The sequence below is a fragment of the Uncinocarpus reesii genome, genomic scaffold, assembly GCF_000003515.1.
Source record: "Uncinocarpus reesii 1704 scaffold_5 genomic scaffold, whole genome shotgun sequence".
NCBI classification, from domain to species: Eukaryota; Fungi; Ascomycota; class Eurotiomycetes; order Onygenales; family Onygenaceae; genus Uncinocarpus; species Uncinocarpus reesii.
Window position 1 is genome coordinate 482,893 of NW_003052496.1, and position 25,701 is coordinate 508,593.

The following is a 25,701-nucleotide window of genomic DNA, read 5'->3' on the forward strand; positions in this document are numbered from 1 at the left end:
ACCAGCCACGACCGTATGGCCCCGCAGATCAATTTTGCTTCCTTTTTTCAGTTGGTTGTTGCCGACAGGAGGAAATGACAGCCAGATAGAGCGAGAACCGCAGGAGCAAAGGAAAATGGAGAAGTGGTGCTGGTTTAGGGCATCAGGTTCGACGAAGCAGGCCGGAGTCGCAGGCGACGGGGTACGATCGCAAGGGAAGAGATGGGTCAAGATCTCCATCCTTCGACGGACCAGGGATATAGATGTGTATTTGAACGTTTGAGAAGTGGAGCAAACATCGAATGCAATTGGTGGAGACGATGGAGAATACCTCGATAACCCTGGATAATAAATAAGGACCATGCTTGGTATCACCGTTAATGAATCGTGGGCGCTGGAGCAAAGACGAGCTAGAGCCGGGCTGGGGTGCGACTAGAGAGTTGGGGGTGAAAACACTCGACCTGGCTCCAAAATTGGGTCCCGTTCCACTCTCACCCCGATACACATCGAGAGGGCGAAAGCCGCAACCAGCGGTGATGGGAACCAGCGTCGTGGCGGCTGGCATCAACCTCGTCAAACCCATTGTTGGGAGGCTTGTGTCTGCGGGATGCTGCTGGACGGCAGTTCGCAATGGCCTGACCGACTGTGACCAAGTAACTTACCGCTAGTCAGCCACACGAGACGGAATCCCGGAATTTGGTTGTGGGAACGTGACTTGCGTTACGGAGTACCATGGTTAGAAATGCACTCATTGGCCGAATTTTCGTTAATTTCTCCGTCCCTGGATTCTGATTGGACCGATGGATGAGAGTTGGAGTGTGGGGTAAGAAAACGGTGGGTATCGGTAACACGAGCACGGTAAATCTCACAAGTACCTGAGGGCTCATGCACTCCGCAACACTGGAGAAACGGCGTCTCGAGGTACTTCACGCAGGCATTGAAAACTTTAATTCCACGTGTCCTGTAACCGGTTGTGTAACGTACGGTAAGTGCCTGTCAAGCTGCTCGAAATTATTACATACATCGTTACCTCGTTACACGCAGGCAGGAAGACGCCCTGGCTGAAGTCATCGGTACGACGCTGTTTCACCGACAGGCCGACATCTCGAGATGGCGCAACAACTGACTATCTGGACTTGAGCGATGCCTGGCTCATCCTCCATTTCAGACGTTCGCGCATGGACCATCGTCCCAATGCACCCCCAACCTCCTCGCCATTCCCATGAATCGCCAGTTGGCGGTCGCGGCCTGTGACAATCCCTGTCGACATGAGCAGTCACGAGCTAATCCAGCAACCCTGCCGCCATTCTCAATTCCATTTTTTTAGCGTTGTGTTGGCGATTGACAGGGAAAGCCGTGTGGAGACAAAAACGCAAAGGCAAATCCATCGCCCCTTTTCCTCGCCTGTCGCGATTATGGATGAGCATGACCTGACCATGAGCCTCAGCCGCTCCGCTCCGCTGCAGTGCAACAACTCCAACCACGGTCCCAAGAACAGCAACCCAGGTGGTGAAGACCAGGACAGAGGAAAAATGCTTGAGCATAAACGGGGGTTGGGTCGCCAGCATAGCTTTACCAAGAGTGATTCAGAGTTCCCCTCAGGGGCTTGGATTCCAGATTCCACGCTGCGTAATCTGTTAGCCGAGACCTGAAATTAGGAGGCTTTGATGAGATGAAAATGGGGTTTGAAAACATCATCGCCTTCTTCTTCCGCCTTTTGTTTCACGCCATGCGAGGAAAGAGAGGAAGAGAAGCAAGAGTCCTTGCATTCACATTGGCCGAGTCGTTCGAACCCAACATGAAATCCAATCCAGCCGAACCAACTACGAGTTACGAACTAAAATAAAAGTAACATTCCCAAGTTGCCTGCTGAACAACTGACGAGAAAATTTTAGCATCTTAAAACGCCAAATATCAACAGGGGTCTGACGGTTCGAGGACGCCCCAGCCCAACCGAAGAGACCTGCTTTTTTTGGGGGTGAGGAACAGATCATAATATCTTAAAGGTTTTCGGTGTCAACTGAGCAATGTCGAGCAGTCTACGGAGTATTTCGCCAGAGTGCAATGGAATGGCTTTCAAGCCTTCGTTCTGATATAGAGGCAGATCGAGGAAAATTCCTGACTTCGCCTGGCTCTGTTCTAAAATCGCCCGACTGCGAGTCGATTAAGCCATTCTGGTCGTTAATTCTCCGCAATGACGATCGCTTCCTATTCGACCCGCCCACCAACACCGCTGATTTGTTGGATGGCGTCTAATCTGCTTCAAAAGCTGTTGATATCAAACCCTGCAATGAGCTCTCATGTTGGAGGGTCATGATCATGGTCTCATCTGAAGGAATTCAACGATCCAGAGGACACTGAAGACTGAGGAATGCTTGGCTTCCCAGTTGTTAACTTCTTACCAATGCCCATTGACTAATACGTCAAGATTCTGGACTGTTGGCCCGACAAGAGGGATTGCGGGGAACACTTTTGCCACCACCAGCTGTTGTTGAAGTCACAGTGGACGAGGATGTTGTGGGCCTTCAACCAGACAAACCGAAATCTTCCACGACTTTTGCCACGAGAAGTTCGTTTTTGCTGATCTCCCGGCCATCAGACGACAGCGTACGGCATTCCCCTCTCCAGTCGCCCCAGGGGGTGGAACCTGGGGAAAGCTCTGTTGCTGGTACAGAGTAGTTTACTTGCCTCGGCATCGCGATAGTAGATGGCCTCAGAAAGAGGTCAACTAAAGCCTAACCAACAATTATCTCACTTTACGAAAGCTGGTTGAAACCATGACTTCGTATCTCATCAATTTTATTTCAAACTGGCCTCAGAGACTCGACGGCGAAGACGAGCGATAAAACAGAGGCCAAAGCAATGATCGAAGGATCCGAGTAAAATGGATGTTATGTTCAGTAACTACAGAGTACTCCGTACCTACTAACAATCACATCTGCAGCAATAACTAGTTAACTAATAAAGCCTCCCCGTTTTACTCGTCGCCGCCGAGGCGCTGACAATTGCTCAACTCATCCGGAGGACTCAGAAGCAACGGCAACAAAACCGAATTGTATTGGTAAACTAACTACAAAAGAGCGCGAACCCGAAAGAAAAAGCAATTCAGCTGATCCCGTTACCTGCTGGGGTCTCAAGTGCTTCGCTCGAGTCTGACCAACATCCCTTGTGCTCTGGTTCTCCTGTGACCTCTCCTCGGGTGAGATCCAGCATGACAGGGTTGATCGCTGCTGTTTGAAAAGGAGAAGCAAATCAATCTAGCCGTCAGCGCCCTCACAAGACACTGGACAGCGAAGAACAGTGCGCAATCCTGACCCTTGACTCAGATTTGGTGCTTCGGTAACAACTTTGCGTGTGCATTATTCTTGCTGAATGACCAACAACACCAGGACCAGGTATGCCTGTGTCTTACAACTTGCTGTTATGGCATTTCCCATGGAGCTTTGATCGCATATTGGATTTTCCACTCCTGCCTGCATGCACAAATCCGATTCTTGCATCACAAAAGGGAGCGGAGAGTCCAATGGAGACTGGACGAATAATCCTGGCCTCAAACAAAGCTTGATGATCTCATTTGATGGCATTTGTTTCGTGCTGGCACTCGCGGCCCAATGCAGGAGAAACAGAAAGCACCTTTTCATTTGCCAAGGTTAACGGAATAATGCGAAATTATCATGCACTTTCCGTCGCATTGGTTGCGAAGCCTTAAAAAAGAAGAAGCACAATGGTCCAAGACGACAAGTTCGAAGACACCTGAATACTGGATGCTTGCAAGATGCCGACGAACGCGAGCTCCCCCATGCCCAACTATTGGCCCTTTACTGCTTTTGGACGAGGCCCAAGCTCCTGAGTCCCGAAAGGGGGATTCGTAAGTGAAATTGGATGCCTGAAGACTGGGGGTTCGCGAAGCTATGCATGCACCTCTCTTTCCCCTTGATAGTTTGCCGCTCTGAAGTCGTGATTCTGCAGATCATAATACCTCTTGCGGTCGGGCTGATACGAAGCAGCTCTGATCTTTGCTCCAGACATTCGAAAATCTCGGTTTAAACCCCTGTCCGCTGATGGACTTGTCTACCAATCTAAATACATGTCCTCTAGAAATAACTGAAGCGAGATGCCAGCTACAATCTTGCCCTTGGTTGCGTTTCCAACTTTGAAAATTGCTCAAAGAATTCTAATGACTTTGGGTTCGCCACTGTCGAGCTGACCTGCACCCTCTCCCCGCTGATGATTCTTTTCACTGGCGTCTCGACTTTCTTACCATTAATCGTCACGGGGATCTCAGGCACTTCAAGGATAAATTTGGGCACGTGTCGTGGTGATAGGCCTGTTCGAATGGCGGAGCGGAGTCGTTGCTCCAGGCCATGGCTGAACAGCTGGTTGTTCCGCATTTTGACGAATAGGAAAACAACTTCGTCTGTGTCTTGCTTTCGACGGCGGCCGACACAGAGAGTATCTTGAATCTCGGAGTTGAAAACTGGGCCTTCGGAAATGTTGTAGATTTCTGAACTGCCAAAGCGGATTCCGGAGGGATTCAGGACGCCATCACTGCCAGAGCCGAGCAATTAGTCGGATCGGTCTGCAAGAGTTTTCGTTGATACCCCTACCTTCTACCATGCATTGTTATGCCACCGGTGATGGGATCCACGTTTATCCAGTCATGCTGAGCCCAAACGCATATATGATCGAATCGTTCAAAGTATGAAGATTTGTATCTTTTGTTGTTTTTGTCTCCCCAAAGAAAGACGGGCATTGATGGGAAAGGAGTCGGGCAAACCAATTCGCCTGACTCCCCGGTCTGTGAGAGAAATTGTCAGCAGGCTATCTTTCAAAGGGCAGTGCCGCAGTGGCGTTACCCACCTTGGTAATGTCGTCTCCGGTGTTCGCATCGGCAACATAAACATCCATTCCGAGTGCAATCATTTGCATCTGACCCGCGTATACGGGCCCTGACGGGTCAACCGATATCCCTGCATCACGAACGGTCAGCAGTCAATCCACATCTCCCTCCTACGTGGAGTTACCAACATGATGTGACGATATCTGTTCCTCCAGCAACACTACTGAGATGGATATGCGGGAATGCTTTATAGAACCATCTAAATTGATCCGAGGTCAAAGTCGCGCCAGTGGTTGTTACAAGTCGAAGGGAGCGGAGATCGTATGCTTCACGAGGGATGACCTTAGAGGCTTCAAGCTCCAGAAGATACCGTGGAGACGTGCCGAAATATGTTACCCTGAGGTGAATCAGCACTAGTTTCTGGGCCTTGGGAGTCCGAACACGATACTGACCTAAACCTTTCAATGATTTTGAGCATAGTCATCGCATCGGGCCACAATGGGGAGCCATCATAGACCAGTACAGTTGCGCCAACCGCAAGATGGCCGTTCATGATATTGAAAAGCACCCACGACGTGCTGGAATATTGGAATACGACCTCTTTAGGCCCCAGAGAATAGTGCAGCATGGCAACTTTCTTGAGCTGGATGATAACCCCGTGGTGGTGCACGAGGCACTTCGGCTGGCCCGTTGTTCCACTCGAGTATAGGATGAATAGGGGATATGTGAACGGTACTCTGTTGTATTCCAGCCTATCGGAATTGCGAGCCATTGCAAGGAAATCGCTCACGAACGGAAACGTCGAGGTACTCCGACTAGTAATCGGAATGCTAAAGACCTTCATAGCTTGGGGTAGCTTTTCGACGATAGCCTTGATCTTCTCGTCAAGAGGAGTTTTCCTCCCCTTGTATGACATATCGCTGTCCGCAAACAAGATGGTAGGCTCAATCTGTTGCAATCTCGTAACGCATCCCTAGGCAATTTCTTTCAGCAAATTCCCCCGGATCATGGTTTCTAGTTAGACGTACAGCTTCGCCCATATCCGGCGATATCGATGAGAAAATTGCACCCATTGACGCGGTCGCCAGCAAGAGCACAATCGCCCAGATTGACGTAGACACAATCGCAGCTACACGGTCGCCCTTCTTGACGCCACTCCGAATCAGCGCACTCCTCACTTGCCTGACTCTTTCTCTCAACTCCCCCCAGGTCACATTCTCCCCGTTCAAAAAATCAGACTCCCTCAAGCCAATAAGCGCAAGCGCGTTGGGATCCTTCCCTTCCAGCACATTCTCCGTATAGTTCAATTCCACTCCCTCGAAAAACTGCGGAACATCACTAATCTTCGCGGACTCATCGAATGCACGCGTGATATGCGACGGTAGCTCTGGGATCAACCCAACATAGTCATACAAGTCGACCCAGAAATCATTGGCCTTCTTGACGCTCCATTGCTGGAGTTGGTGGGAGTTTTCGAGCTGGAGGCCGAACTTGTTATTCACATGCCGACGATAGTCGTCGATGGGATGCTGGCCTATGTTAGGAGGAACCCAGAGTGGTTGCTGACGGCCGCCGTCGGACATCTTTTGCTCTCGAGATTCACAGTGGAAATGGGATTGGAGCACTCCGGATGCTTCGTTTTTGTTCGTCTTTAATTTGCCATCGTATTAGATGTTTGATCGAGGGCTCCATGGCGCATTCTAATACCTGACTGTCCGCAGGGTCACGTCGTTGAAAACGATGGGCCGTGGAACAGGCACACGGCCCGGCGGTAAGTACCTCGGGCATTGTTAACTAGTTAGTCCTAGTGATATCAGAGAATGAAAACCGGCTTCTACGACACCGGCAATTATCATATCTATGGACGGAGGTAAATTCGCAACCGGCTTTCCTTAACTATCGAATGGTTTTATGAGATTGTGCAGCGAGCTGTTGCTTTTACCACCGAACACTCCCACCTAACTAGTTAACTACAGTAACTACGGAGTAGTTAGTTAGGCGATCAAAAGTTTTGGCCACGAACCCAGAATTTCCACCCCGCCAAAACCACCCCTAGATTCGAGACACAGCCAAAAATCAAATTTAAGAGGGAATACTTTCAAATTAGAATATATTGTATGGAATCCATTGTATTTTAACATATATTAATTTGAATTTACTCAATCAAGTCAGTAATGAGTTTGCCATACTCTTGATCAAATTGACCAAAATATTCTTAGAACATATCTCTCATATCTTAGTCTCTTAGAGATAGCTTCAGTCATATCTTTTGCTGCTTCACCTCTTCCAAATACGTTTCCAAGCTCTGGAGAGTGTAAATGTATGTATTTCTTGATCTGAAATCAACAGTGTTCAATTGGGTTGAGATCAGGACTGCCGAGTGACCATTTCATCACTGTTGTGCCATGATCTCTCAGTCAAGTGGTTGTTAAACATGCTGTATGAATAGGGGCATTATCTTGCATGAAAATAAGGCCAGATTCCCATATTGAAAGGAGGTTTTCTTCAAGAATTTGAATATAACTCCTTGCTGACACTCCACCACATTTACTTGCTTCATCATATGGAACATTGGAACCAGGTTGAGTTCAGAGCGCTTGGTACTTCGAAATGCTGCCCATACCATAATGGTAAGGTTTTTGCCTTTATGATATGTTTGAATTTTGTTCTGATCTCATCAAAAGCTCCATTCTCGGCAGCCCCCTGACCCCTGTTCCATTCTCATAAAGACTGGAGTTGCACGGAAAGCATGGCGGAGAGGTTGTTGCTGTTACCTACCTACCCAAACCGGATGACCCCTGGTTGCGGAACATCGTTATTCCGGTACTCAGGGGTAACGTCGACCTCAACCTCAACCCTTCAACATCGACTCGACATCAACGTCAACTGTTTGTTCTGCCTTCTCCTCCAAACCACTCTCGGCCTCTTAACTGTCATGAGAAATCGACTCAGGGAATGGCTGTACAACCGCAAGCGTAATCGTGTGGACCGGATGCCGGATCCCCCTATGCCGACACTACCTACGATTCGCGCGCGGCCCTTGACTGCAACGCCATGTTCACCCTCAGCGACGGCAAACAGCAGTTTCTTCCAACGCTTGCCCTTTGAGATTCGGCGCCTTATTCTAATTGAAGCTTTCGGAGAGCGCGTGTTACATTTTGATCTTCGCTTGATGCACCCGGTGTCAAAGCGACCGGAGCACCAAAATTTGACCAAACCAACCCACGCAAGGCTCCCCAAATATCATGATGTTACCAAACCTCGGCAATGGCAGTGGTGCGGCAGTGTTTGCCATGGGATCGTTGCACCTGTCTGGTCCGACTGGCCGTTCTGGGCTCGTTCTGGCGGGAACTGTTGCTACAAGGGATACGACGACTTCTGTGACTGCTATCCTGGGGAGGCGCCTCTCAAATGCTTGATTGGTGCCATGGGGTGGCTCTTGGCATGCCGACAGGCATACATTGAGGGGATCAGTGTGCTGTACGAGACAAACCGACTACGTATATGGGGAGCTGACCTGACAAGTCGTTTGCCGGACCTCCTGCTACCGCAGCGTTGTGTGCAGATCAGATCCATCGAGCTAACGTGGACCGTTAATGTGCACCCTGATAAACCACACCCCCGATATGTGTCTCGGTATTTGTCCTCGGTTCACATGGAAGGCTTTATCTCCGTGCTCCAGGACCTTCCAGCAATATTGCCTCGCCTCATACGCATGAACCTTTCCGTACGGGGCGACTTCACTCCAGCAACCCCACTAGAGTATCCCGAGCAGATCCCCGAGCTTGATGAGTGGGCTTTTGATTCCAGCGAGACACTGCTACAGCTGATTGATCGAACAGTTTTAAATTTACATAATTTACTGGATTGCCATGTGGAACTGCCGCAGATCTACTACCGCGCACGCAGATTTAAGGAACTGGGAGTAGGCCTCAACTATGATGATCGTCAAATGAGCAAACTATGGCGAGATATTCCAAATCAAACTAATTCGAAAGACGACGGAGAAGTACGACCACCTCTCAATGGATATTGGATATACGCAGGAGATGGTATTGAGCATCCTAATGATATACTTTTTAGGATGTTTAACCGTTGGTTTTAGCACAAGGTTCGGTTTTCTATTGAAGCCATTATCATACTATGGCGACGACTCGGTGGTCGTCTTGGTGGCAGCGGCCGATAAGTCTCCATTATCAACTGCGACGCAAACATAGAAGTTGAGTGGGAGGTTATCGCATTTACTTGTCCCAACCGCTGGATTCCAACCTAGAAATTGAATTTCGGTTATTCCGTTGAAGTTTGCAATAGACAAACAAGTGTCGTGACTAAGTGAGAATCCAGCATCAGTGCGCGAATTACCGGATAAGTCATGCCGAGCTTTACTTACACTCCAACAAGCCATAATTTGCTGCAGTTCGTTGCAATTCCACTTTGGGTTGGTGTTTCTGGCCATTCCGTGGTTGAACCGGCTTCCGTGCGTGTAGTTGGTGTGCCAGGAATGCTCACACAATACCATTTCCCATCAACGAGGCCGGAACAATCTGATTGAATGCTTGGGTTCCAGTTACTGAATTCTGTTTGTGAGAAAGTGCCAAATAAGCCGACAATCTCCTCACACGTCTCGCCGTTGCGCTTATACCAGCTTTTACACTCTGGGTTTTGTCCAGGAGGAAGGCCAGTTGGTGCTATTGTGACGGTAGGCGGCAATGCTGTGATACCTTTGGGGCCAACCACGCAGTACCAATAGCCGGCCCAGAGGCCGTCGCAGTTGTTGTTCAGAGCGGGGTTCCATTTGAAGAAATCTTCCTTTGTCACGTAATGTCCATCGACAATATCTCGACAGGTGGTCCCCTTGAAATATCAGTTTTACACTGAACCATATGGAGCATTTGGAAGGTCTGCGGGCAAGAGGAAAATGGAAAGGTGCCTTACAGGTTTTGAGTAATAGAATGATAAACAGCCAGGAACGATGCCTGATTGAGTGGGTGATGCCGTGAAGCTTGAATTGACGGATGGAAACGGCGTCGGTGTGTACTCTCCTGTCAGCGTTGGAACATCTGCTGGGGTATCGGCGGTGATCCAAGTAAAGGTCTCTGTTGTTCGGGGCCGGACCATGACACATACCCACCACCCAACGAAAAGTCCAGAGCAATCCACGCCTAGCGTCGGATTCCACTCGAGACTATATGGTCCCCATGAGCGAATGCCTGAAGAGGAGGTTTGGAGTAAGTCCTAGCTGGCACTTACAGTTTTTCCTTGGTCAGCCACGAGCTGCTGCCTGCGATATTGTCGCATGTATCTGCAGTAGACACTAAATGCCAGTCCGTGCAGTCCACAGGTTGCCCAGGTTGGGTTCTCTTGGGAGGAAAAGCGGTTTCAGTGGTTGTGGCGGTGATATTCCAATCCGTAATAGGGTAGCGAGTTGAGTATGGCTCCGTGTTTGAAGGCTCAGCGCTGCTGCTGCTTCCGCGGGTGGTGGTGGTGGTGGTTATACTGATGCTCGAAGAGGAAGAAGGCAGCTCAGTTGAGCCAGTGGTCACCATCGAGGAGGGTATATCGCCTACTCCAACACAATATGCATAACCTCCCCAAAAGTTCGTTGCGCAGTCCGGTGACACATCAGGGTTCCACGCAAAGAAGTCATCAAGCGAGATACCGTATTTGGTTGAGATAGACCAGCAGGATTCGCCCGCTTCGACCGTGTGGAAGGCGTTGCAGTTTGGCGCGATGTTGGGCATCGTCGGCCCACCGGGCTGTGAGTCTTGCGATCTCACATAGTGGACTTCAAGAAGAAGAAGAATGGCTATGAGGAGTATGAGACGAATGGTAGTCAAGGAGGACATTGCGGCCGGCATCTCAATGAGCAGGTTCAAAGACTTGACCCTCAGACCGGAGCGAAAGGGAGAGAAGAGAGGAATTGAGTCCTGAGGGTGAACATGGCAAATGACAGACAAAAAGGAAATTAACATACCGACGCCGACCTTGCGTTGGAGACCAAAACCCTGCCAGGCGAAATACTGCCATAGGTAAGTCTCAGGGGCGGCGTTCTTCTGAGCCAGCCTAGCCGGCGATAATTGTTGGTTTCCTTGCCCCTTCAGGGGAAGCAAGTGCAAGTTCCGTGAACCGGGGATGAAAAATGGTGGTAAGTTTAGAACATTGCCATCAGCGATGGAGGGTTTGATATCTCCCGTCCATCCTAGACGCTCTAGCGCTAGCAGGGTTCAATTCAACAGGGGCATTTACCCTTGGCTAGAGCCAAGTTGCACAACAGAACTGATGAAGTAGCGCAGGGTCCAGCCGCTTGGAAACAAGGTCACCAGCTCGGCAACGTTGGCACCTGCTTGTCAATACCGTACCTGCATCGAAGATACTGGTACAAGCACTTTCGATCTAGCCAGGGGTTTCTAACCCTCGTCAGTGATACCATGCTGATATCCTAGTACGGGCAGAGACTGCGGAGATTATCGAATGTCTCCGTTCTAACCGGCTTTCTTTTCTCCATGGGCGGCGGATTTTTTGATTTGATGACCCCGTGCCTGTCCTCTCGTTGACTCGCGGTTGTTAGGGTCGTTGTCTTTGGCTCCTGTCATTGAATTGACCATCAAGTCCGATTCTATTTTGTCAGTTGAATTCACAAAGAATCCAGATAGGCGCAATGGCCCAATTAATCAGGAAATTGGGGAGCGTTGCCCTCCTTTACTTTAGCCTAATGCCCCTCCGACCAGTGTTCGCACTCAACACCCCAGAGAAAAAAGAGCAGTTCCGGCAGATGAAAGAGTTCGCTCTCTGGAATGGAACTGTGTTCACTACCGCTGGGAATGACGACTATACGTGCTCTGCGTCTAAACCATGCAAATTGGGATGTTGCGGTTCTGTGTAAGTGGACCCGTATTGGCAATTGGTGTCAAAGATTTCCATTATTGATAATTCTTTGCAACAGAGACAAAACTACAGGAAAAGGCGTTTGCGGTCTTGGGCCTGATTTTTGTGGCGACGGCTGCATCTCAACTTGCAATGAGAAGTCGGAATGCGATCCTGGCTGGGGAGCAGAATGGTCGCTTGCGTCAAACTGTCCCCTCAACGTGTGTTGCAGCCGCTTTGGTTTCTGTGGGACGACAGTAGACTTTTGCGAAGGCAAAATTGTGTCTTCGCCGCAATGCCCTGGAGGTAAGAGTGCGGATAAAAGACTGATTGGGTATTACGAGGGATGGAATTTGCAAAGGCCCTGTGGAAGTAAGTCAAGATAACCTAAGGTCTCGGATGCTAGCTCCATTTCTCATTGAGGCCCTTAGCCATGAAGCCTAGCGAGATCCCACTTGGCTGGTACACACATATCAACTTTGCTTTCGCCTTGGTCAACCCAAAGACATTCCGAATCGACCCCATGGATGCGAAAACTGCATCGCTGTACACGGAGGTAACTGGGCTGAAAAGACGCCAGCCGGGGCTGGAAGTTTGGATTGCTATTGGGGGTTGGGCAATGAATGACCCAGGCCCGTATCGAACTGCTTTCTCAGACATGGCAAAGTCTGAGGCAAATCAAGACGCCTTTTTCGAATCTTTAATCAGTTTCATGCAGAGAAACAACTTCGATGGCGTTGATATCGATTGGGAATACCCCGTTGCAGATGACCGCGGCGGCATTCCAGAGGACTTCGACAACGTGGTGACTATGTTAAGGCGACTTCGGCAGCGACTCAATGAGACGGGAAGAAAATATGGGTTGACTATTACACTGGTATGTCTATCGATTTATGGTGTAGTAGTCCCGACCGTTTTACTGATTGCTTCCAAGCCCGCGTCGTACTGGTACCTTCGGGGGTTCAACCTTGTCGAAATGGAACCTCATCTAGATTGGTTCAACATCATGACCTATGATATCCGTGAGTGCCATATGCCTCAAAACATCGCAACGCCGTTTTGCTAACACTAGGTTAATAGACGGCGTTTGGGACAGGAATGTGACTTCCATTGGACCCTACGCCTACGCGCATACCAATCTGACCGAAATCCAAATGGGTTTGGAACTCCTATGGCGCAATAATATAAACCCTGGTCGTGTGGTTATGGGCTTGGGCTTTTATGGGCGCAGCTTCACCATGAAAGATCCCAACTGCTTAGACCCCGGATGCGAATTCTCCGACGGTGCCCGCGGCGGTGAATGTACTGGCACACCAGGTGTACTTTCTGCGGCGGAGATCGTAGAGATTATCAAAAACGGTGCAAATGTGCGAACTGATGAGACGGCGGCCGTAAACATTGTAACGTGGGACACCAACCAATGGGTTAGCTGGGATAATGCGCATACCTTGAAGAAAAAGGTGGAATACGCGAATGCGCGTTGCTTAGGGGGGTAAGTGTCTTTTTTTCTCAGTGACTGGCCTTTTCACCACCGTTTTCAAAGCACCACAAGACATTAATGGTATTGATAGGACGATGGTTTGGGCAATTGACCTAGACGACGGCACGCTGTTGGATGCATTAGGTTCAGGACTTTCTAGGCCTAAAGACCCGGTTACCGGCGAACTTCGAAACGTAATATACGACTTCGAAACAGTGTGGCCGGAAGAGAAGCCGGCGTAAATGGAACGCTTGGACAACAAATTCATTATACGAAAGGGCCGAGATACGATTTGTATTAAGTGCAAGGATATAGAGCCTAGTAGAAATGGTATTGAATTGAATGTCCGTCTCAGTTTCTGGGGTGACATCTGTATCTTTTCTGACGTGCTAACTAGCTGCACAACTCTTGATGTCTGTATGACTATGATTTTAGAGATGGTTATCATGTAGGTATGGGAACCCATTCATCCATTGCCGAGGAAATTAACCGCATTTCACCAACCTTCTCTGCGGGTTGATAGTCAACTATTTTCTCTATCTCGCGATCAATCTACGGTGTAGAGGAGTTTAGAAATTCGCAAACACACTGTAGGTTCAGGCTACTCTGATACTGAGTAGTTTGCTGTGTTATGTACGTGAATTCGCTTAAGACAAAAGAGAATGCCCGCAAGAATAGCAACTAGCCACCCCTAAAACAGCCCAAATTGTCCCTCTGGTAGATTTTCTCAAAAAGCCTGCTCGATTTTCTTTGAAGAACTTTGGTCCATTTGGGCTTTGCTCTGCCGTACATATGGAACAAGCCTTCCACATCAAGCTTGCTCGGCTTATATACGGGCTTGATCTTATCGCCATTTGGCTTTTTCAACAAAATAGTCAAGTGCTCTTGGCTGCCGGTCTTTTTGCCACCGCAGTCGCTGGGGTCTTTGTGAAAAATGTCAGTTGTGTCAAAGAACAAATGGATGTAAAAGGATCTCACAAATCATGATGGAATCCCAATCTGGCACATTCCTATCCGGCCCTGTGGCAAATTGTAGCGGCAACCAGTTCATTGCGCCAGTGAATTCAAAAAGATTCGCCGTCGCCTGATCTTTGCACATTGCAAGGAGATTTTTCTTGATAGTCTCCGTGTTGCCCTTAGAACGCGCAATTACTCTTTCCTTAGCAGCCTCGTAATCGCTGAGGCTCTCGCACTCAAAATTGCCGTCTCCGAATAGGTGCTTGCCATTAATTATGCTACCGCCGTATAAAGAGTCCCACCATTTGGGGTTTTGGTGCTCATGGTGCATGCCCCAGGCGTGCTATAGGTGCAAGCAAAAGATGTATCTCAGTCATCTTGTTTATTGTAATGATAGCTTTAAAGGGTGAACCAGATTGGACTTACCCCCATTTCGTGCGCGAAATTGGCCACAACATTCTTCATCCCCATTTCCAACGAGTCAGACAGGGTCATAGACGGACCACTTTTATCGAAAGAGACGTCTGTTTTAAGAGTGGTACGTTTCCCGGGAGTTGTGCCCATTATCTCGACGTCATACCCGGCATAGATCACGAGCAGGAATTCTTTTCGCCGTGACTCATCATGGCACAATGGATCATTGACAGGCAAAAATTCAAACTCGAACCAGCCGTCATGATCATCGAGACCGGCGTCTCGCCAAAGTTTGCGCGCTCCCTCCAAACGGCCTCGTAAAATCTCTTCAGTAGTCTTCGTTACGCCTCCTTCGTGCGCGTGGCTTCTGGCTTGGAAACACACCTTGATATTTCCCCTCGGCCAAAGCTTATGGGAAGGGTCTGCCTCAATAATGTACCAGCGTTTCCCAAGGTGGTGATTTTGGACGGACCCAGTGCTGTTGTGTAGGTCCTCCGCGACCTTGGGTTCCCACGCACGATTTCCTGCTAGGACTCCGGTGATAGCGGAAAGCCAGCACAGGAAAACAAACTTGGCAAAGAAACAAGTAGCCATTCTTCCAAGGCAAGGAGAGGGCCGAGCTTTCCTAGGAGTGGTTTTGAGTTGAAATTTGGAGACACTGACAGAGGTAAAAAGGCGATGATGGTTCTCATTGTCCTCCCATCTATGCGCCTCTAACTTAATATCCGCGAGGGATCGTGGAGGGACGGAAAGGGTATGAGATTACGAACGGCTTGTAGTAGTATTGGAGCTGCAAGGCTATTGCAGCCGAACCAGGCTTGAATGCTTTCTAGCCTGGAAAACTAACAGCTAGTCGTACGTATTGCCATCAACCATGGACAGGCCAGTTGCTCCCTGCCCAACTGGGGGTGTAAATATGGTCTGACTGCATGGCTGGTCGCTCCCGATCAGGGGCGAGGCGGGTTCGCTGCATTCAGTAAGCTGCATTCAGTAAGCTAGGATACAGGGGGGATGATTAATCCTATCGGACGTTTTAAAAACACCGAAGTCCCAGTACAAATGTAGGTCTCAGAAAGTCCATGGGTGGTCCGCGCTTAAGGACAGGGACCAGCTTTCGAAGGGTGCGGGAGCGCTAACTTAATCTAACTAGCGCAGTGCCTGGGCTGTTAAGGGGCTACTCCCTAGCAGGTCCCAAAATTGAGGAACAGTTCACGCCCCAAGACCTCGTAATTTCGCGCTCGAAAAATAGAAGTCACCGGAGAAAAGGACGAAAGGAATCATGGGTATCAAGAGAGTCCCCCCGTTTTAGTTCTGAAAAATGCCAACGAGTTCGTTTTCTGTTGCGCATAGTTGTCGTCGGGATTTTCCGCTGCCTTCCAGTTCCTCTACACACTTTGCACCCCCATCTCTTGTTGTGTTCGGTTCAATGACATAGCACAGATGTTGTCACTCGTATCATCCAGTCGCTTTGGTATAGTCCTGAGTGTGCTTTTAGGCGTGACGCAGTCGCACGTTATTCCGCTGATAGACAATATCACGAACCACAGCGGGCTTCAACGACGCCAGGGAGATAAAAATCCCACACATTTCAACTGGGTCAAAAGTTTCGCCGCCATTGGAGATAGCTACTCGGCCGGAATTGGTTCTGGTGCGCATTTAGGGCAGATATGGCACAACCGTGACGACTGGAGGTGCTCGCGTTATGACCAGTCATACCCAATGATCATGAACAATTATTTGGGCACCGATGTTGAAAAATTCCAGTATCTTGCATGCAGCGGCGACAAGAGCTGGCAGATATATGACCAGGCAAAGAAGCTCGAGGGCAACATCGACTTGCTGACGCTGACGGCTGGGGGTAATGACTTGTGTCTGGCGGAAATCATCAAAGACTGCATCATGCTATCCTTCTACGGCGAGGCGACCTGCAACGCTATTCTGAAGAAAGCGCAGGGAAATCTCGATCTGATCATGCGCCACAACATCAAAGAAATCCTGCTCGCACTGAACGACAAAATGGCAGACGATGGTATTGTGGTTTTCAATAGTTATGCACGCTTTTTCAACACGGAGAACGAGGATTGCGCCCAGAAACAGGACTGGAGTTCCTTTGAGTGGGTTCGCTCTATATGGCTCAATCTGCAGCGGCCATTGCCGCTCACCGTTGCCCGCCGCAAACGCTTCAACGAGTTGACAACGGGCTTGAATGATGTCATCCACGACGTTATAAAGGAAGTGCAAAGCGAAGTCAAATATAACATCGGCTTTTCCAACTGGGACCGATGGGCAATCGAGGGTGTCAAAGGCCAAATGTGTGACCCATCCTCCAGCGGCGCCTACCCAGATCCTGACCAGCCTGACCTGATTTTCTTCAAGCCTGATACCCGTAAATCAGAATTCACGGTGTTTCCCTTTTCGAGCACCATTAAACGTAACATCAACGAAACAGTAGATTCAAACGATAGTGGACGTCAAAACCCGAGCCGTTTCAATGAAAAGCAGATTGGCGCTCTGGGCGGTCGCCTGAACCTTCCCCCACGAGATTTGGATGAGGACGGCGTAAACCGCGCCATCTACAAATCATCTCTGTGGAATTCTGTCAATCCTCGCGCGGCGGCATTGAAGAGATTGGACCCTCGCGCTCCTGACTTGCCCGGTTGTCCCGGGAATGACAATGGGCCGCTCCCCGGGTTAGGTGACTTCGTGCCCGATTTCTTCGGGCGTGTTTTTCATCCCAATGAAGAAGGGCATAACGCCATTGCTTCCTTTGCCATTGAAACCACAATGAATCTGCGAGCCAAGGTGCTGGGTGTAGAGCCCAAGATTTGCGAGGTCAAAGAACAATTCAAGTGTTGGCAAAAAGAGGGCATGAAGGGTTACGCAACGGCAGACGTGCTTGACATGAACTACAAGAAGTTCTGTGACGAAGTCAAGCCTCCCGGTGAGGGTGCGGTCGGATGGAAATTCACCAAGAAATATCAGGTTGGCACGCCAGACGAGCAAGAGTTTGAATACGAACTAGGAGATTTGGGCGACGGATTTAACAAGAACGAGTGCCTTGAGTCATTCAAACGAATAATCCACGGCTGTGATGGGAATGATCCTGAGAACCCTCTGAATTGGAAATTTGGCGGGACATGGAAGCGTGACCAGGACACGTATACAGTTACTCCCAAGCGAACGAACCGTCCCTGGCCGCTCAAAAAGCCATATGGCTCTTGTGAGGGTGAGAGTTTTATATCATTTAGCGGCTATGTGATCGCTGGTAAGTGACTCTCACTGACCGTTACCACCGTTTCCCGAGTCCCTTTTTGAGCGTCACGAGTTAACAAATATCGATAGGAGCTGGCTGGTCTAGCTGGGACGAAGGTCGAGAGTCATTGTTGCCGGCCATTAAAAGCTGTCTCGGCAAAGGTGTAACAACATGGACATTCAAATATCTCGACAAACCTGACGATGACGGCTATGAGTGGTATGTGGGATTCCACACACCTGTATTTGTTAACAACCGGTGTTTCAAGAATAACAAAGCGGTATTTGGCGCTAAGGGTTTCACCGATGGTTGTAAAGGGAGCGGCTGGGCCTGAGTGTGAGGGAGGTGTCTGTACCTTGTGTATCTGGTTGTAAAACAGGGCCTAAAGGCCAGCAATCCTTGGTGGCAGTCTGTAAGGCTGCAATTAAGTCGTAATATAAAACCCGCGTACGGATTCTCTTGACTCGGCGTGACAAACATAGGCTGCCTGTTCGGTGTGTACTAGTTGCATGACGAAGCAACTTCAATTCACATGTTCCCTAAACCGAAAGACTAGCATAATTGGCAGCTGGGCAAAGAAGACAGTTGTAACTTCAAAAAAGAAAATAGAAAACTGCCAGTTAGATTTCAATTCTGAGAGACGAGGATGTCGGATGTTGGAGGTGAGGTTGAATCAAGACAGTGGGGCTGACTAAGCAACTTCAAATAACTAGGCCTAAAGGGCTCAAGCGTAAAAAGCCAGAAGCCCAGACTTTGGACAGCGGCATGGCGGCTAACTGAGCCTGGAGAAGGCTAGTCTTACCTAATGTATAGACGGCAAATGTCCTCACCCAAGCCTCAGTTTAAAGCAGCCTGCCAACAGAGTATTTTGGGGAAATCCAGATTTCCTCTTGACCATAGCAGGTATTCTCATTAATGTCGAACAATTGATTCATTCTCTTACTTGAGGTGGAAGGCAATTTGCAGAAGCCCAGGGCAGTATTAGGAATCTGAAAACACTAGCAGTCTAGCCAGGAACCTCCACGATCTGACTCTACAGGCCTACGACTAAGCGCGTTCCCCTAAATAAAGCCTGCCAGAGAAGCGCGAGAAGGCAAAGTGCTATACCAGTGACCAGCACTTCTGGCAGCATTAGCAAATGGACTCGTCCAAGGCGGCATGAGACCTCTCACCTTGATGCTCCTTCACGAGTATTCGACACCTCCTGAACCGCCAATATAGTTCCGAGCAACCGCCGCAGCTCGAACCCACAACGACCACGCACCCGCCCTCGCCAGGCCCGCATTCCAGGTGTCGCCGCCTCTTCTCCATCGTCAGCTTGACATCTCCTTTGCAAAACGTCTCGTCCGTGCGCAATTCGCATTTCTTCCAGGGGATCGGCAGACGGAGGGAGAGCCGTTCGATGATCCAATTCACTCTGGACTGCACGTTGGTTGTGACGAGGGAGTAGAAGTAGCGGTTTGTGTGTTTGAGGGCCAAGGCGTCGGGGTATGGGAGATACGAAATAATGTGGAGGTGCATTTCCGGGGGGAGGTCCATGAACCTCTGGTCCATTCCCTCCGATGCTGGAACCTGACGGGGACCTTTGGCCTTTGGGCAAAGCATTCTAGATCTGTGATGCCGGACTGAACTTGGTAGAGAGGGCAGGATGTCAGTCGATCGGTTGGCTGGCTGGGTCATGAGACAGTAGAAGGTTGAAAACTCCAGATCAATTCCCTACGCCGATATAGCTGCTTTTAAAGACATTCCCTTGAATGTGGACACCTGGTCTTCGATGTAGTTATCGTGTTGCCTGTGCTAGTGAGCCGAAACGAGAAGCGCAAAGCCACCCCATCATCATATTAGGTTCACTCCAGGCTGAGGCTGTGCAATTTTCGCAGGCGGGAATTGCTTGGGACTGTTTTCATCTCATCATCCCAGAACTCCATGGTCGGAATTTTCACCTGTGCGTTGGGATCGTCTTCGAACCCGAGTTACTCTTGAACGCTTTTTACACTGTTTCTCTCTTTTTTCTCATCTATGCCATCCCACCTCAATAATAGGCAACTTCGCCATTGAAACCCTCGCATCAACTTTAGTCTTCGACAAAAGTACTTTTCCCATGTCTCTCTCGAAATAAATCGCATCTACTCCGTCCTATAACTCAGGTGGGTTCCTTTGCGTGAGATCCATTTAGAACCCCGACGGCTGCACAATGTTGACAACCAGGGGGTAATTGAGCTCCCGATCTATCATCCATTGTCTTTGCTGTCCTAGGCCGGAAGCGCGGTTCACCCAGTACCCTTACAGCTAATAATCTTTTGGGGTATGGTTTGCGGATATAGTTAGATAGTGATGCTTCCTACAAAGGACGAAACCAGATACTTGAAATTTGTAGGCAGATACATATAGAACACCATGATACTTTCTTATTAAACCTGTCTCCATTGCTCTTTAGCTTTGTCTTTTTCTTTCTTTCTTTGAGCTAGTTAACCAACTAACTAGCAGCTTCCACCACAAGTCTTTGCTGTCTCCTAATCTTTGAGCCTATCCAAGAAATAACCCATTAACATTTTACTGAAGACCTTCTCTCAACAAAACGTTTTCTACGTCGAGGGCCTTACCAAAGCCCTACAAGGAGACATCCTTTGAACAACTCCGCGCAGAAGCTGGGGAAGTTTTGTCATTCATACAATAGAGAAGGCTAGCAAAGGTCTTGGGAGGAAAAAAAGGCAATCTTGAAACGCAATTGTGCGTGTGTGTGTGGAGTAGGGCCTACAGATGTTTTATAATATCGTCAACTCGATTATGCTTGGATCCAGTAACTTAGATTAGTACGAAGACCTCAAAATTCATAGGGGTAACTGTGAAGACCGCACTTCACCAACAACAACAAAAGCTACCCAAAAGGTTACCATATGGTATGTGGTTGATTAATGTCCCGACAACAGGACCTGGGCAGAGTGGAATTTCATATAGGGCGTGCAAGCCAGGGCCGCCCACCCAGCAAGCCTACGACCGGCCCAGTATTGAATAGGTCAAGGGAAAAATGTTATTATGCTGCCTTTGGACCCATTGACTAAATTTGCACAACAGCAGCTGCAGCTTTCCTTGCTAAAGTGATCCATCCGTGTCTCGGAGGAGAACCGTACAGCCTTTGTAAAGAAGGCAAAAAAAAAAAAAAAAAAAAAAAAAAGACACACACATATGTACCTTTCCACATCTCTTTTGGTAGTCAAACATGGACAACGCTCTAGTAAGCATATGTACAAGGGTCCTTTGTTGTCAGTCAGGTAATTTATGGGAGCTGCAAACAATCTCATTGAAAGAGTCAACGGCTTACAGCTTCCTACACCTTCTCCGGAAGATCGAAGAATTCAGAAGCTCCATTTCTTGTCAATTCGATCTTGTCATTCAGGAAAGGTTCAGGGAGAATGGCTTGTCTCACTGTATGAGAAGGCTTTGTAGGCATTCTAGAGATCCCGAACATAAAAAGCTGCAATCCATATGTATTTGGTCTCTTGTCTGAAAACGGCCACCACATCATACCTTCAATGCTGTATCTTGCAGACCAAATTGCAGACCAAATTGCAGACCAAATTGCAGACCAAATTGCAGACCAAATATCGGCTAAAGCTCACGTTCAGTGCAAATCCAAGCTAGAGCTCGACATGAGCCCCATAGACGACATGGTACGTCTCTATTCGAAACCGGGATTTCTCTGCTTCTAACATCAATAGTACGAGATCGCCTATTATAAGACGGGGTTATCGTCCCACGTTCGTAGCAACCCGCATCAGAGCCTCATGCAAAGCATCCAGAACGACCAAATACTCGAATACCCTGAAAAAATGTGCATCGGCAATAGGGAGGCATTTCAAATGAAGGATAGGCTTGATCAGGCGCTCGGGAGGCTTGACGAATTCGACGAGGAGTTTCGAACGACCAAGGCCAGGTTTGAAGCTAACGATGAGGAGCTTCGAACGACCAAGGCCAGGCTTGAAGCTAACGATGAGGAGCTTCGAACGACCACGGCCAGGCTTGAGGAGCTTGAAAAAAGGGATCGGGAACAAGAGGATGCACTCATTCTACTCCGCATGAGAGCATGCGAGGATAGGTATGCCGTCCAACGCAATCATCAAGCGGATCGATCGGTTAAACAAGGCGGGAATCGAGTCGCACACGGGGGAAATATTGTTTTCGACTTGAAAGCAATCGAGTACGCTTGTAGAACTGGGGCAAACCACTGCCAGGACTACAAGACTGATTTTGGCGCGGTTTATTGGATACCGTTTGATCGAGCAGTGACCTCGATTAAAACCTTTCCAAGGGAACTGATCAGAATCTGCAATACTGTGGCTTCAGTTGAAGAGTTGTATCAATATCGAAACAGCAAATATCAGACCGATCGCAACGCAGCAATCAATTTCGGAGCCGGTATTATTCAAGATGCACTGCAAGCCATTGACAGCGGCGATCTATCACCTTTTCGAGACGGTGCTGGGCTGGCTGCCAAAGTCCAGCAATTCGATGTGATGGTGAATAATCTTTGATCCATTAAACAGAATGACCAGAGCAACCGTAGTGGTTGGGTATGTTTGTCTTAGCATCAAGACCATGAGGAATGCGAGGCTGACTAAGGAACAACAGGTGCGTGAAGGTCCTCACCAGGTTACCCTAGGCTGTAGCGAATAAATGGCAGGGCGGTTAGAATAGAGATTTTGCATGTTAGATTCAAAAAATTGCATTTGAAGATGAAAATATGGAGCAGTTTGGAAACTTAGTCAGCTCCAGAGTACATACAAGAATTGTATCTTCTGAGCTGTGCAAAATATTTGCCATTGGTACTAAGGTACTCCGTAGCTGGGCTAACTAGTTAACTATCTAGTTAACTACTTTTGATATTGTTAGGTAATCCGGCTACCTAAAGTTTTTGTGTCACACAGTACATACAGAGTACATAGCTTTAGTTGCTAGCTTGGGATAATGACAAAATAACTCAACTAGCTGGAGATTTCACAAATTTGATAAACCAAGTTCAGAGACAGAATTGACTGAGCAAAACAGTGGGTGTGACAAAGCAGACCCAGTCATCAAGAAATTGATGGATTCAAGCTAACAGCTTGGCTGCTTAATGACAATCCAAAACAAACTTATAGTGAACTCCCTCTGATTTCTCATTTCGCCAACTGTTGGTTCAGCGGAAATCCTTTGTTCTCTATAACTTTGTATATTTCACTCGCAGCCCAGACTTTGATGGAAACTTTAGCTAACATGAACATTATTTACCTTCATTGCAGATATCTAGTCACTTATCCTGCTCCTTCTTTGCCTTCCCCCTAGCGTCGTATTGCAAGCTAAATGGACAAACCATGGATCCCTTCCATTCTAAAGCCCAATTTTACATGGCCATGTCCAATGCAGTCGACCATCTCCAAGACGACCCCCCCAATACCTCACGTGCCGGGCACAATTTCCCGTCGCATTTGGGGCTTTGTTCACAGGGCTCTATATTGGTTTTCGCAACCATATTGCAGGTGGTTTGATGTCCCATTTGATGGCAACATTGCCCAATTACCTTTCGGACTCTTGATAAAATGGAACGATCGTACCAGCTTAGAGGAGGCTATCGCGATGCAAATGGCACGGGCCGCTGGTATGCCCGTTCCCAAGCTGCTAAGCTGCGCAGATCACCCCGGCCCATTTAAGTTCTCTATTCTTATGACAAGACTACCTGGATTCTCCCTAAATAACTCGAGTGATATGTTTTGAACCGGAGGAGGGTGCATGGGTCCATGAATTAAAGAAATGCGTGCATGCGATGCGTTGTTGGCAGCCAACCTTTGGCGGTGAGCGTATATGTTCGGCAATCGGAACACTCATTCGAAGCACACGGGTCCCCGACCATAAAATGGGTCCATTTGAAAATGAGAAAGAAATGTGTGAATACCTTTTAGCACCAGCCTCCATGCACACTTTCAAAACAAGAGAGGAATACAATGCAGTAGTCCAACGAGCAGAGGAACTTCAAGAGCGACCTCATCAAATAACTTTCACACATGGGGATTTTAAAGCCCATAATATCCTTGTTGACGAAGATGGCCATCTGGCTGGATTTCTTGACTGGGAATCAGCTGGCTGGTGTCCTGAGTACTGGGAATTTACTACAGCAATGAGGTTTGGGAGGTATTCATGGTGGTACCAGATTGCCTCGTGGATGGGAGGAGATCACTATTCCAAAGAGCTAGATTCCGACATTGCTTTGAATTCGATCACTGTGGACTCATACATAGGCTTTTAGCTAGAAAGGACGACAAGTTAAAATATATGTGACCATCTTTGCCTAGGGAATCCCATACTCTGTTACTCACACGATAAAACAGTGAGGTATTACACGCTTGGAAGTATCCAGGACTGTGGATATATGTTCCTCCATTGATATTTAGTGAGTGACCATTTGTACTAACTAAATATGATGAAAATATCTGAAGGAAAGGTCTTCTATATTGTATCCTCAGTCGAGCCTCGCAAGTCTTGCTCTGATTGGCTGGTTGGCTGTTGGTTGGGGCCTTTCCTGTTTGGGTTTAATCCAAAGCCTCACGCATCCCATCAGCTGGAGGCTTCAACGGAGACGAACAACACCCGTCAACTGCCACAGCGAAACAACCTACTTCTATGGAGATTCATGATCCAACATCTATCCCAGCCAATACCCCGTATATGAGTTGGGTTTAAGATCAACTCGGAGTAATTCCATATTTAGGTTTAACTAAGTTAGCCCAGCCCAGATAGCAGCCCCGAAGTTGCCCGCTTCAAACTTTCCAACGCCCTCTCACACATACAGAAAATGAGCGACTCTCAAGCCAAAAAGTCCGCCTACGGCACCCCTTCCTCCGACACTGCCTTCCGCAAAACCTGGGATCGCGAAGCCTACGCCGAGAAAGCCGCTGCTGACGAAGCCAAGGCCAAAGCCGAGTCCAAAGCTCGCTATGAAGCAAAGCTTCTGGGCAAGAAGTACTACGCGCCCGTCGACTATAGCACCCTCGAAGCCACGACTTCTCGCGCAAGGAGACTCGATGTTGCTTCGCTAGTAGGGAAAACGACTATTGTGCCGGCAGGGGCTGCGGTTGGGAAACGGGGTCGTGGGGCTGGGTTCTACTGCGCCGATTGCGATCTGACGTTTAAGGATAATATACAATTGGTGGAACATCTAAATAGCAAACAACATTTGATTGCGACTGGCCAGAGTGGTGAGGTCGTGAGAGCAGGTGTTGAGGATGTTAGACAGAGACTGAGGTGGCTCTCGCATAAACGAAGAATGGACGCGGAAGAGGAAAAGAAAGCAGGCGAACTCGATCTCAATCAGCGTCTCAAGACTAGAGAAGAGGAAGAGGAGAAAGAAAGAGAAGAGCGAAGGAGGAAGCGGAATGAAAAGCGACGGAAAAATGGCAAAGAGGGGCAAAATGGTATTAAACAAGAAGATTCCTGGGAAGGCCGGCTCGGTGTTATAGCCTGAATGACTTCAACCCTACGCGCGACCCGAAAAACGCGATCCTTCAAGCTATATTACGATAAAGAGAGTATTATAAATTCGAGCGCTAAAACTGCGTTATCAGCAAACGAGAAGCGCTTCAGCGCCGAGCGATCTCAATCGATGCAGTCGATTTTCTCGAGCACACCGATCGCTCGCCCGCCTTCTCTTTCAAAAAGGCTAACCAACATTTCACATTCGGTGCGGAGCTTTGCCTCTCCTTTTTTAGCATTCCAGGCTATCCATTCTTCGATGCTCATACGTTTCTCAGGGCTGGTTAAGTCACACTGCGCGGCGTGAAGCATGTCATTCAAATCTACATTCTCTTTATTCGCAGAGGCAGACTGCATCAAATCATCGAAGTCGACTGGATTCCACGGATCAGGTGTGCCAGACATATCGAC

At 48.5% G+C, this 25,701-nt stretch overlaps 7 protein-coding genes across 7 annotated transcripts; 4 read left to right on the forward strand and 3 right to left on the reverse strand.

The window, feature by feature from the left end:
• Positions 1-4,100: 4,100 nt before the first annotated feature.
• UREG_07181 (acetoacetate-CoA ligase) lies at positions 4,101-6,402 on the reverse strand (the record flags this gene model as incomplete). Its single annotated transcript, XM_002582362.1, has 6 exons — positions 4,101-4,527; positions 4,587-4,777; positions 4,840-4,949; positions 5,008-5,216; positions 5,272-5,792; positions 5,848-6,402. The coding sequence occupies 6 exons, from the start codon at positions 6,400-6,402 to the stop codon at positions 4,101-4,103; spliced, it is 2,013 nt and encodes a 670-aa protein (XP_002582408.1).
• A 2,558-nt stretch (positions 6,403-8,960) lies between these two features.
• Positions 8,961-10,665, reverse strand: UREG_07182 (uncharacterized protein; the record flags this gene model as incomplete). Its single annotated transcript, XM_002582363.1, has 4 exons — positions 8,961-9,147; positions 9,210-9,673; positions 9,755-10,004; positions 10,070-10,665. 4 exons carry the CDS (start codon positions 10,663-10,665, stop codon positions 8,961-8,963), a joined length of 1,497 nt encoding a protein of 498 aa, XP_002582409.1.
• Positions 10,666-11,477: 812 nt separating this feature from the next.
• UREG_07183 (uncharacterized protein) lies at positions 11,478-13,405 on the forward strand (the record flags this gene model as incomplete). The annotated part of the gene is made up of 6 exons (XM_002582364.1): positions 11,478-11,698; positions 11,763-12,055; positions 12,115-12,560; positions 12,618-12,705; positions 12,764-13,175; positions 13,255-13,405. The coding sequence occupies 6 exons, from the start codon at positions 11,478-11,480 to the stop codon at positions 13,403-13,405; spliced, it is 1,611 nt and encodes a 536-aa protein (XP_002582410.1).
• A 704-nt stretch (positions 13,406-14,109) lies between these two features.
• Positions 14,110-15,128, reverse strand: UREG_07184 (uncharacterized protein; the record flags this gene model as incomplete). Its single annotated transcript, XM_002582365.1, has 2 exons — positions 14,110-14,382; positions 14,547-15,128. 2 exons carry the CDS (start codon positions 15,126-15,128, stop codon positions 14,110-14,112), a joined length of 855 nt encoding a protein of 284 aa, XP_002582411.1.
• Positions 15,129-15,974: 846 nt separating this feature from the next.
• UREG_07185 (uncharacterized protein) lies at positions 15,975-18,121 on the forward strand (the record flags this gene model as incomplete). Its single annotated transcript, XM_002582366.1, has 2 exons — positions 15,975-17,799; positions 17,877-18,121. The coding sequence occupies 2 exons, from the start codon at positions 15,975-15,977 to the stop codon at positions 18,119-18,121; spliced, it is 2,070 nt and encodes a 689-aa protein (XP_002582412.1).
• A 3,316-nt stretch (positions 18,122-21,437) lies between these two features.
• Positions 21,438-22,319, forward strand: UREG_07186 (uncharacterized protein; the record flags this gene model as incomplete). Its single annotated transcript, XM_002582367.1, has 2 exons — positions 21,438-21,458; positions 21,507-22,319. The coding sequence occupies 2 exons, from the start codon at positions 21,438-21,440 to the stop codon at positions 22,317-22,319; spliced, it is 834 nt and encodes a 277-aa protein (XP_002582413.1).
• An 819-nt stretch (positions 22,320-23,138) lies between these two features.
• UREG_07187 (uncharacterized protein) lies at positions 23,139-25,282 on the forward strand (the record flags this gene model as incomplete). The annotated part of the gene is made up of 3 exons (XM_002582368.1): positions 23,139-23,306; positions 23,603-23,943; positions 24,550-25,282. The coding sequence occupies 3 exons, from the start codon at positions 23,139-23,141 to the stop codon at positions 25,280-25,282; spliced, it is 1,242 nt and encodes a 413-aa protein (XP_002582414.1).
• Between the last annotated feature and the right edge of the window lie 419 nt (positions 25,283-25,701).